Source organism: Hylobates moloch, unplaced genomic scaffold, assembly GCF_009828535.3.
Source record: "Hylobates moloch isolate HMO894 unplaced genomic scaffold, HMol_V3 SCAFFOLD_10, whole genome shotgun sequence".
NCBI lineage: Eukaryota > Metazoa > Chordata > Mammalia > Primates > Hylobatidae > Hylobates > Hylobates moloch.
Genome location: NW_026652285.1, coordinates 70,491,854 through 70,504,247, shown reverse-complemented (window position 1 = coordinate 70,504,247; position 12,394 = coordinate 70,491,854). Strand labels below are relative to the sequence as shown.

Below are 12,394 nucleotides of genomic sequence, written 5' to 3'. Positions count from 1 at the left end.
GCTGATAGGATCTCTTCTCACTGCAACCTCCGCCTCCTGGGTTCAAGTGATTCTCCTGCCTCAGCCTCCCAAGTAGCTGAAATTACAGGCATGCACCACCATGCCCAGCTAATTTTTATATTTTTATTAGAGTTGGGGTTTCACCACATTGCTCAGGCTGGTCTCAAACTCATGACCTCAGGTAATCCACTAGTCTTGGCCTCCCAAAGTGCTGGGATTATAGGTGTGAGCCACCGCACCTGGCCAGGTTCCCCATTTTAAAAGGAATTTTTTAAAAGGAATAAATCAGGCTGTGAGATAACATATTTAGAGAAAGGATAAAGGACAAGGGAGAGGAAAACAATCATGGTTGTATAAAATAAGATCAATTACAAATAGCTTTGAACTTACCTTGGTACAGAACATTTCAGTCTACAGAGTGCTTTGACATCCATCCTCCCATTTCATCCACACATAAACCCTGTGACATAGATATTATTATTATTATTATTATCCCCAGTCCACAGATGTTGAAAGTAAGGTCCTGAGAGGTGAAGTGACTTGCTCAGGTCACCCAGCCAACAGATGGCGGAGCAAATTCCATATCCCCCGGCCTTGTGTCCAGCCCTGCTTCTACCACACAGCATTATGCTGCCATCAAATCTCTAAACACAGGTCCCTCAGTGTGATGTTAAATGGTTCATGCAGCTGTCAGACACCTGAAGCTGCCCTGCTGAAGCCAAAGAGAAGAGGGGCCTTTGTGAGAAAGGCCTCTTGGAGGGGCTGCACTAAAGCAGAGGTCCCTGTACCAGTCAGCCATCTTGGCTCTTCCTCCTGCCCACCACACCACCATTCTGCCCTACACCCACCTGCACTGTCCCTGCAGCCCGCCCTCCCGTTAGATCACCCATAAGGGTTAAACCCTCCACACCCTGCTTCAGATCATAGTTGGCCTCTACCCTGTCCATTTCTGTTGAGACATCTATTGGTTAGGAGTAGAGCGGCAAGTCACAGAAAAACCCACAATAATAATGGTTGAAGAGACAGGAAATGTTCCTCTCAGGTAAACCTAGTCCAGAGGTAAGCAGTCTAGGGCTGGGGTAAGGCTCCCAGAATCTCAGCTCCTTGCATCTTGCAGCCCCCACATCATCATTACACAGGTTCCACATCATAGCCTTGTGATCTAAGACTGATGCTGAAGCTCCACCCATCACATTCCACTCCAGCTGTTAGGAAGGAGGAAAAGCAACACCTCTTCCCTTTAAAGACACTTCCCAGAACATGTGCACACCACTTCTATTTACAGGCATTGTCCAGAAGCTAGTAATACGCCACGCCTAGCCTCTAGGGCAGCTAGAAAATGTAGTCTCTATTCTGGGTGTCTATTGTGCACTTGGGGACAATAGAAGTCTCAGACACAAGTGATCTGCTTAGTTTAATAGAAAAAAGACTGGAGTGAATTTCTAAAACCACAGCCCATTTTTGCTACCATATTGTTGTGTGGCCTTGGGCAGACCTATTCACCCCTTCTGGGCCTTAGTATTCCCTGGAGAGTGAGGGAGAAGGCTGAGATCTTATCTGAAGTTCCCTTCCACTGTAGCCTCGGGCAGGTCTGTGCATGAACCAGTCATGGGGTACAGGAGAACTGGACAGCTGTCACATCCCCAGTCTGCATTTGCTCGGCAGAACTCAACTCAGCAGGGCCACAAGTGGAGACAGATGGTGACATCCAGAAGACCTGGCTGACAGCAAGGCCCCTGACCCTCCCTCCCTGCAGCCCACCTCCTGAGTAACCCTCCACTCCACAGCTTCTCAGAGCAGCGGGTGTGTGCCGCCCTTTGGTAACGATCATCTCCCCTTTCTGTTCACCATTTCAGTTGTTCGGTTGTTTCTTAGCTTGGGAGACCCGCAACGTCAGCATCCCTGCACTCAACGACAGCAAGTACATCGGGATGAGTGTCTACAACGTGGGGATCATGTGCATCATCGGGGCTGCCGTCTCCTTCCTGACCCGGGACCAGCCCAATGTGCAGTTCTGCATCGTGGCTCTGGTCATCATCTTCTGCAGTACCATCACCCTCTGCCTGGTATTCGTGCCGAAGGTACAGGTGCTGGCCTCTGCCCTCCAACTCCAGCACAGGGGCATTGCTGGCTTTTCTCCATTCTCTAAAAGGTTTACCCATTCCTTTTTTTTTTTTATGATGAAGACAATTCACATTATAGAAAATTCAGAAAATGCAGAGTAGTAAAGGCCAGGTTTTTCAGAAATCTCCCATAGTCCCACCACCCAAAAATAATCACTGGTCATGTTTTGTTGGGGTGTTCTTTATTGTTAATGTTTTTTATGTGTTTCCTTCCAGCCTTTTTCTTAATGGCTAGGAGATGATGCTTTTTTTTTTTTTTTTCCTCACTCTGCCACCCAGGCTGGAGTGCAGTGATGCGATCTCAGCTCACTGCAACCTCAACCTCCTGGGATCAAGTGATTCTCCTGCCTCAGCCTTCCAAGTAGCTGGGACTACAGGCTTGCACCACCACGCTTGGCTAATTTTTAAATTTTTTATAGAGACAGGGTGTCCCTATGTTGCCCAAGCTGGTCTTGGACTCCTGGGCTCAAGCGATCCTCCAGCCTTGGCCTCCCAAAGTGCTGAGATTACAGGCATGAGCCACCTGGCCCAGCCTATGGTGATACTTTTTAAGATATGGCCATAACTATAGCACACGTTTTGTTCTTTGCTTAATGTTTTGTCCTTTGTATTTTCCCACATTCATAACTGTCATTGAGGGAATTTCCTTAATTTACTTGTCCATTTGATCTTCTATTGGTGAGCACTGGATTTTAGAAATGAACATTTTTTCTGCATAACACAGTTTCCTTTTTTCCAATTATTCCTTTAATGTGGAGCCACAGAAGTAGTATTGTTGGGTCCAAAAAAATAACTTTTTAGTAGCCACTTATGTGTTCCATTTATTTGAAGGGCTGACCTTCAGACCACCTTGAAGAGAAATTTTTCGAACGTCATCCTACCTTGCAATGGGTGGGTGAGCCAGAGGCCTTTCTTCTTAGGAGCCCCTGCAGTAGGGTGATCTGTGTTGAGGGAAGCCTGACCTAAGTGAGTCTCAAAAGTAAAGGAAGGTGGCCAGGCATGGTGGCTCCTGCCTGTAATCCCAGCACTTTGGGAGACCAAGGCAGGAGGATCACTTGAGGCCAGGAGTTCAAGACCAGCCTGAGCAACATGGTGACACCCCGTTCTCTACTAAAAATACAAAAAAAAAAAAAAAAAAAAAAGCCAGGTGTGGTGGCACGCACCTGTAGTCCTGGCTACTCAGGAGGCTGAAGTAGGAAGATCGCTCGAGCCTGGAGGAGCAGAGGTTGTGGTGAGCTGAGATTGTGCCACTGCACTCTAGCCTTGGTGACAGAGTGAGACCCTTTACCCGCGCCTCCAAAAAAGGAAAGAACAGGACACAGAGTTGCAAAGCTGGGAGGGGGTTACTGACCCAAGTGGAAGGCATCTGCCTCAGAGCAGGGGAGAGGAAAGATCACCTGGGTCCCTTTCAGCAAGCAGGCTACCCATGGTGCCTCCATCCTCCTGGGCATGCAGTCAGCCCCCAGGCACTGTGAGCTCTGCACTGGAATACCTCTGGTGTACACACCTTAGTCATCCACACCTGCCCAGACTAAAGGGCAATGCCATGACTTCTCTGCCTGCACTCTGACATTCTTTCCATCCTGTAAAAGAGGCCAGATGATTCTCTAAGCCAAGCTTCAATTGTGGCACTCTGCTTTGTCATGCCCAATAGCTCCTCATTGTCCTCTGGCTATAGGATCAAGTTTCTCATGTTGGGCTGGCTCTCAGGACCCTCGGGTCTCCTCTAGTCTCCCCAGAGAACCCTGTCCACTACCCAACCTGCCCTTCCCCTTCCATTTCCCCCAGGCCTCTCTGCACTGGCAGACGCCAGTTCTTCCCTTGGAGTTCCCTTCCCCCCACCATCCCCACCATCCCTCCAGACCGTCCTCAGAGCCCAGCAGGCCACGGCACTGTGGTAGGCTGTCCCTGATACCCGCTGGCCTGGTGAAGATTGAGTCCTTCCTTCATCCCCAGCCCATGCCTCTGGACCATGAAGTCCCAATGGGCAGGGGCCATGGGTCACTCAGCTCCTGCTTTCCAGAGCTGAGCCCAGAGCCTGCTTCGACCAGAGATGTTTCTAGAATAAGCGGGTAAGATCAGGGTCAAGTGGCAACTTTTTGTTTTCTATACAAAATGTCTTTGGATGCAGCTAAGCGATGCCCAGACCCCTGACTCACGGAAACTGTGAGATAATAACCATGTGTTGTTTTAAGCTGCTAAAAAACAAGCTTTTGTCAGTGACAGAGCTTGTTACCAGCCTGCTTCCAGAACTCATCAATGGTTTAACAGAGGCCTTCGCTCTCCTCTATCTCTTTGTTGTCACAACTGTTGCCCTCGGGGCTTATTTTATCCACAAGGAGCAAGGCCTAAGGCAGCATGCTAGGCAGCTGGAGTGAGGCCTCAGGGGCCCTGGTTGGGATGCAGGTGGCATCAGGGTGAGGAGACTAGCCTCTTAGTGACCAGGAAGGACATGGAGGCTTGGTGAGGGGAAGGGGCCTGCCCCAGGTCACACACAAGCGAGTAGCAGAGTCTGGCCTGAGCCTAGGTCTCCTGACTCCCAGCCTGTGGCTTTCCTGGGGCCTCTTGTCGCCTCCAGAGCAGGATCTGCTGGGAGAGTCTGCCAAGTGGGATGGGAGGAAGGACCCAGGGCTCTCTCTTCAACCCCGCCCCCACCTTTATCCTTTCAGCTCATCACCCTGAGAACAAACCCAGATGCAGCAACGCAGAACAGGCGATTCCAGTTCACTCAGAATCAGAAGAAAGAAGATTCTAAAACGTCCACCTCAGTCACCAGTGTGAACCAAGCCAGCACATCCCGCCTGGAGGGCCTACAGTCAGAAAACCATCGCCTGCGAATGAAGATCACAGAGGTACCTCCCTCTGCATCTGGTAGCTGGGCCCCGTCTCCCACTGAAGCCCCTCTGACCCTGTGCAGGGACTCTCAGGCTCCTCTAGACCATCCCTGCAGCATGACCGTGCAGTCGCATCAGCTGCAGTTACAGCTGCGAGAGCCAGGGGTGACATAAACCACATAGAGGCATTTGTCAGAATCCAACACGAGCCTCTTGCCTACCTCGCCCAGGCTCTTGGAGGCCAGCAACACCTGATTCAAGCCATCCCCAGACAGAAAGGAACTCAGAGAGATTTGTGAGCTTCCGGATTATCATAGCTTCCTACGTCAGTGTCTCTTTGTCTGTGTCTCTCTCCCTCTCAGTTTTTCACTCTCCCAGCACAACCCAGCAACCACCACATCTATATGATGTACAAGAGAAGAGAACGTGAAAAGAAACTTTTCAAGAGAGAGTGCTGCAGCAGACCTCGCCTTTGTCCTGAGGGTTCTCAACTGGTTCTTGAATATTCCAGAGAGACCAGAGCCAGATTGCCTTGTGCCCAAGCCAGGCTTGGCTTGTAGACCAGAGAAGGGAAAACAAATTACCTCCCCTCCTCTACCCCTCCCTTTGGGTTGGAGGTATGCCTGGACCCATGCTCTGCAGGCTGTGTGTTGCTTTAATAGAGGAATTCTGATTAGGGAGGGGGACAGGAAAGGGACCAAGGAAAGTACATTGGTTACAATGCTGGCTAAACAAGGCCCCAAAATAAAGTGGCCCAGAGAAAATATGTTTATTTCCCTTTTGCCTAATGGCCATGAAAAGAGAGGCCCCGGGTGGGGCAGCTCTGCTTCCCAAGGTCATTGCTGGGTTCGGTTCCTGCCCTCTGGTTTCCCCCACTCTCCAGGGCGTTCTCTTCATTCATAGCGGGAGAGCTGGGTGGACGACATGTCCTATTCACAGTGTCAGGAGGGGAAGAGATAGAAAGTCCATGGAGGGATTGCCTTTTAAGCAGTAACACCAAAAATTGTGCACATTTTGGTTCTGCCCTAGTCACATCTGCAAAAACTGACATGAGCACACCTAGTGAGAGAGGAGGCTGGGAAACGTCATCTCTAGCTGGACAGCTGCAAGGAAGAAGTGAGATATAGGGTTGCCAGATTAGATACAGGATGCCCAGTTAAATTCAAACTTCAGATCAACAACCAATCATATTTTCAGTAAAAGTATAGCCCGAATAATACTTGGACATACTTATACTAAAAAAGAACTCATCTGAAACTCAAATTTGACTGGACATTCTGGATTTTTATTTGCTAGATCTGGCAGCCCTTTGAGGGGTTCACAGAATTCTGCCACAGAGGGCCACCACACAGTTGTCTGTGCACCTAAAGATGACTGCTTTAGGATGAGGCAACCCACCATCAGCTGCCAGAGCAAACTAAGAAGGGTTTCTGTCCCCCAAAGCCCATTACAGGCTCTGTTTCAATATCAGACCTCTCATAATATCAGTACTAACATGTCACTGTGCATTTAGCTTCTACTTGCACACTTCAGCAATGAAGAGTTCACTCACGTTAGGAAACCCAAGCCGCTATTTAAAACTCTAAAATGTTGTGTTATTTTTCCTGGAAATGAATCACAATCTGGCCTCCTGTTGTCCCCACCCTTTGATCCTACTCCTGCCATTTAAGTCACATGGAAAAGAGTATCACTCTCCCTCTTCCTCCACATGAAAACGTACTAAACAGCTTCATGGCTGTGTTCCTGACATCAGAATAGCATCTGATAGTTTATCAGGTCTCCTCCCTTATACTACAGCAGGATGCTGTTTGGAAGAATCCTCTAACCATGTTTTTCCTGTGCTCTCGCACCAACACAACAGTCAACACAGAAGACTTCTGTGACCAAATGTGTGTGGGGTTTTCCCCACCAGCGAGCAGCAGGCACCCGCTGGGTGCCTCCAGTTCAATTCCAATACTACGTATCTAGAGATAGCTTCAGATCCCACAGGTTGAGGGCTCAGTCCCCAAGGCTCCCCCTGACCCCCCACCCCACCCTCAGATACCAGTCACAAGTCAGGCCTCTGGAACTTCTGACCAACCAGCTTCAAGTTGGGCCTCCCAGGATCCTGCTTTGGGTTGAATTAATTTGCTAGAAGGGCTTACGGAACCCAGGGAAACACATTTACCAGCTTATTACCAAGGACATGAATGAAGAGATGCACAGAGCAAGGGTGAGTGAAGGGGTGTGGAGCTTCCCTGCCTCCCTGGGCCCCATGATCCAGGAACCTTCACGTGTTCAGCTACCCGGAAAATCTTCATACCCTGTTCTTTTTAGTTTTTCTGGAGGCTTCATTACACGAGGCATGATTGACAACTGTGTAGAAATGTGATTGGACAAAAACGCATGATCTAAACCCAGCAAGGCCTTTCTGTTCGGACTTTTCTTGGCCTCTCCGTAGCATTCGTTCCTCCAGGGTATGGGACAAGACTCTCTCTGTGATAAAGGCCTTTTGACCTACAATCAGATTAGAGTCCTGCCTTGAGCAGGTGAGAAAGGACAGGAGAAGGTCAGAGAGAGTGATTTGGTTTCATGAGACCTGCTCCTGAGGCCTAAAATGCTCTGACATTATAAAAAAAGACTCTTTACAAGAGATATAGCAGCCAGGAATCACGGATGAAAGCCATTCTATTACACAGATATGGTAATATCACAGATGTTCACCACCCATCCCGACTACCACCCCCAACAACTACCAACACTCATATTGCCCAGGCTTCTCTGGGGCTGAATTGCCCCAGGATTTGCACCTGATTTTTGTATAACCTGGGAATGGGCCAGATACCATGGCTCACACCTGTAATCCCAAGGCTTTGGGAGGCTAAAGTGTGAGGATCGCTCAAGCCCAGGAGTTCGAGACTGGCCTGGGCAACATAGAGAAACCTTGTCTCTAAAAACAAAAACGTGGGGATGACTGGGACCCATCCTGATTAACTCCTCTGAGTGAGCCCCTGCAGGTCAGAGTCTCCATGATAGTGTGAGGCTCAGAGCTCGCGAGCCCTGCATGTCTATCCTCCCCACTATGGGTCCTATTAAGTATCAATAATAGTAATTATAAGGCCAGGCACAGTAGTTCATGCCTGTAAACCCAGCACTTTGGGAGGCCAAAGTGAGAGGATTGCTTGAGCTCAGGAGTTCAAGACCAGCCTGAGGAACATAGAGAGACCCCCATCTGTACCAAAAAAAAAAAAAAAAAAATTAGCCAGGCATGGTGGCATGCACATGTAGTCCCAGCTACTCAGGAGGGTGAGGTGGGAGGATCGCTTGAGCCTGCGAGGTCAAGGTTGCAGTAAACTATAATTGCACCACTGCACTCTAATCTGGGTGACAGAGTGAGACCCTGTAATAATAGTAATATTATTATAGTAGCAAGTTGCCCTTATTATGTGTCAGACACTGGGCTAAACTTTCCATGTATTATCTTGTTTGATCTTCACAACCTCCCCCTGAGGTAGGTGCTATTATTACCCTATTCTACAGAAAAAGAAATTGAGACTGGGTTCTCACAAGCCAGAAGAACGTCACTGCAAGTAAGGGGCAGCCTTGGGCTTGCATGAGGCCTGTCCAGAGCCTGAGCTCTTATGCCCTCCCTGCCCTACCTCCCTGGGCTTGCTTGTCTGCTTCATCAAGGCCCAAGCCTACACTGAACACATAATTGCAAAGCCCGGGTCCCTCTTATCATAGCTTCTCCTTGAACAAAGAGCTGCCAGGGTCCTTCTGCATCTCCTCACCAAAATGCAGTAACCCCTCTGATTCTCAGGGCACTCCTGAATACAGGTAAAGGCCCAGCCATGTGAGCTACCTTTTGGCCCTAGTGGCCTAGCTGCCAGGGCTGGACCAGGGACCCTGACTCAACTGGAACCTTTGTCTTCTAGCTGGATAAAGACTTGGAAGAGGTCACCATGCAGCTGCAGGACACACCAGAAAAGACCACCTACATTAAACAGAACCACTACCAAGAGCTCAATGACATCCTCAACCTGGGAAACTTCACTGAGAGCACAGGTAAGAGAGCCAGGGCCCCAGAATGTGGTAGGGACCTTGGTTTCAAACACCAGCTGTTCATCTTCCATTTTTTAGATGAAGAAACTGAGGCTCAGACAGGGCGCGGGACTGGTCTGAAGTCACACACGCAGAGCTGGAGCACCTGGAACCTCTGTCCGCTGACCACAGTTCAGTGTCTGCTTTGAGCCCCACCCTGCCCTGGCCTGGGGCTTAGATTTCTCATCCCTCGGCTTCCAGTTCCACACCTACACACTGGGGCCAGCATTCCCAGTGTCCCGACTGGGGGCAGGCACGTTTTATTTTCCCTTTTGTTCTTAGTGAATAGTTTACCCTTTCTTCTCTGAACAGTATTTCACTGTTTCAAACACATCTCATCAATGTGCAAGAAAAGAATGGTCAGTTAGTTATGATAGAATGCTTAATCTCACCACCCACTTGGGAATTGCAAGCTACAATAACACAAACCTGCCAGGCACAATGGCTCATACCTGTAATCCCAGCATTTTGGGAGGCCAAGGCTAGAGAATCACTTAGAGTCCAGGAATTTGAGATCAGCCTGGACAACATAGCAAGACCCCATCTCTACAAAAATAAATTTTAAAAAAAACCACACAAACCATTTTTGCCTACCTTTTGGGAAAAAAAATGTAAAGGTTACCAGAGTTGGTAAGAGTATTTGGAAATGAGCATTCTCCTGCAATGCATTAGAAGTCAGTCTGGCACTGTCTAAATGCTCCATGTTAAACCTCTTGTCCTGGCAGTTCTACTAGCAGGAACCTGCCCCTTGCAGATACTCCCAGGTGTGCAGAGATGAACACAGAGATGTTCATCACAGTGCTGTCTGTAGATGAGAAAAACTGCAGTTAACTTAAATGTTCATTATTTGGGGGTGGTTTCTTTAATTAAGATATAGCCAAACATGGCACATTTTATAGCTATTAAAAAGTGAGGTGAGTCTATTTGTGCAGAAATGGAAAGATCTCCAGGTGAAAAACGCAAGATGAAAGCCAACATTATGATTATGGGACACACAAATGCATACACGTTTGTGTGAATGCATTTTTTAAAAGGTTTAGAAAAACAAACAGCAAATTGCTAACAGTATTCACTCGTGTGAAAAGAAATAGTATTGTGGAAACTGAGTGAGAAGGGACTATTTTACGTTACTTTTTTTTTTTTTTTAAATAAGATGGAGTCTCACTCTGTCACCCAGGCTGGAGTGCAGTGGCATGATCCCAGCTCACTGCAACCTCTGCCTCCCAGGTTCAAGCAATTCTGCCTCAGCCTCCTTAATAGCTGGGATTACAGGTGCCCACCACCACGCCCAGCTAATTTTTGTATTTTTTTTTTTTTTAGTAGAGACAGGGTTTCACCAGTTGGCCAGGCTGGTCTAGAACTCCTGACCTCAAGTGATTCGCCTGCCTCAGCCTCCCAAAGTGCTGGGATTACAGGCACGAGCCACCACGCCCGGCCACATTACCTTTTTTGTATTTCTCTATGGCTTGGATTTTTCCATTAGCATGTGTTCATCAATTTGTTATAACATTATTTTAAATCAATGAAAAAATCTTTGTTTCTTTTATTTAATTTATTTTTTTTTTATTTTTTTGAGACGGAGTTTCACTCTTGTTGCCCAGGCTGGAGTGCAATGGCACGATCTCGGCTCACTGCAACCTCCACCTCCCAAGTTCAAGCAATTCTTCTGCCTCAGCCTCCTGAGTAGCTGGGATTACAGGTGCCTGCCACTGCACCCAGCTAATTTTTTTGTACTTTTAGCAGAGACGGGGTTTCACCATGTTGGCCAGGCTGGTCTCGAACTCCTGACCTCAGGTGATCCACCCACCTCAGCCTCCCAAAGTACTGGGATTACAGGCGTAAGCCACCATGCTGGCCTTTTATTCTGATTATATAAGTAATAAGTGGTCTTATTACAGTAGCAATATTCTATAATATTATATAACATGGTTATTGCAAAAACGTTTAAATTGAGATAACAAGGAAATTACAAGAATAAAAATTACTTCTAATAATTTTAGTATCTGGTAAAAGTGGGCATTTTAAATTTGTGAGAAAAAAGGAATTGTTCAATAAATTTCATTGGGATAAATGTGTAGGCATCTGGAGGAGAATAAGGTAGATCCTAAACTCACACCTACACAAAAATTAATCCGATGAATAAAATATTTAAATATAAAAAATGAAAACATGAAAGTATTAGAAGAAACCAAAGTAAAATTTTTAAAAAATAATCTCAGAGAGAGGAGGACCTGTCTCAGTTTGATGCAAAACAGAAATCACAAAAGGAAAGGTTGATAAATTTAGGTACAAAAAGAATTTCTTTCATAATGCAAAAGCCATGATAAGTACAGTCAAAAAATCAAACAAAGGCAAAAATTAACTCAGATAACAAGCTGATGCCCTTATATATAAGGAGAAATGATATGTAACAATACAAAATGTATAATTATATACCAATTAGTAAGAAAAAGACCAACATCTCAAAAGAAAAATGAGCAAAAGAGAGTTCTCATAAAAGGAACTGGAAATCGTTCTTACACTTATGAAAAGATGATCAATCTCATTCCTTATTAAAGGAATGCAAATTAAATCTGCAATGAGATATCATTTTTGCCTCAAAGACTGGCAAAGATCAGAGATCAAAAAGCTGCTCAGAGTGCGAGGAAACAGGTTATAAGAGAGGCATTCTCAAATGCTGCTGGTTGAAACAGAAATCATTCAGACCCAGCAATCCCACTTTTGGGATTTGTTCTCCATGCCTTAGTCTGTTTGTGCTACTATAACACAATACTGTAGATTTGGTAATCTATAAACAACAGAAATGTATTTATTACAGTTCTGGAGGCTGGGGAGTCCTAAATCAAGGTGCCAGTAGGTTCAGTGTCTGGGGAGGGTCCAGCCTCCACTTCTGAGATGGCACCTGGATTGCTGCATCCTCTGGAGGGGAGGAACTCTGCATCTTCACATGGCAGAAGGAGCGGAAGGGGCAAACCCACTTTCTCAAGCCAAGGGCCCTAACCTCATCCATGCGGGCTCCGCCTTCACGACTTAATTACCTCCTAAAGGCCCCACCCTCTTACACTATCACATTGGTCATTCAGTTTTAACACATGAATTTGGGGGGACACATTCAGACCATAGCAGTATGGATATACAGTCGATTCTGCTGATTCACAGTAGCGGTAGTTACGTTCTTTCTATAAAGCCTCCATCAGCAGTGGATTGTGAATACTGAACCATTGCTCCTAAACACGATTAGTTTCCTGGGAGTCTGTCACAGGCCGACATCACAAGCTGACATTTTTGTCCACCAGTCAATATATAATTTTGTTGTATGCATGTTTCTGTTTAAAGACATCTCATTTAGGCTGAGCG

At 46.9% G+C, this 12,394-nt stretch overlaps 1 protein-coding gene across 2 annotated transcripts in view; it reads left to right on the top strand.

The window, feature by feature from the left end:
• The window catches only part of GABBR2 (gamma-aminobutyric acid type B receptor subunit 2), a 426,725-nt gene that overhangs the window by 406,616 nt on the left and 7,715 nt on the right, over window positions 1-12,394 (top strand). For both annotated transcript variants that reach the window (XM_032164654.2, XM_058446038.1), the window contains 3 exons: window positions 1,857-2,081; window positions 4,793-4,975; window positions 8,872-9,001. In XM_032164654.2, the coding sequence (XP_032020545.1) occupies window positions 1,857-2,081; window positions 4,793-4,975; window positions 8,872-9,001 (538 nt within the window). The remainder of the gene's footprint in view (window positions 1-1,856; window positions 2,082-4,792; window positions 4,976-8,871; window positions 9,002-12,394) is intronic.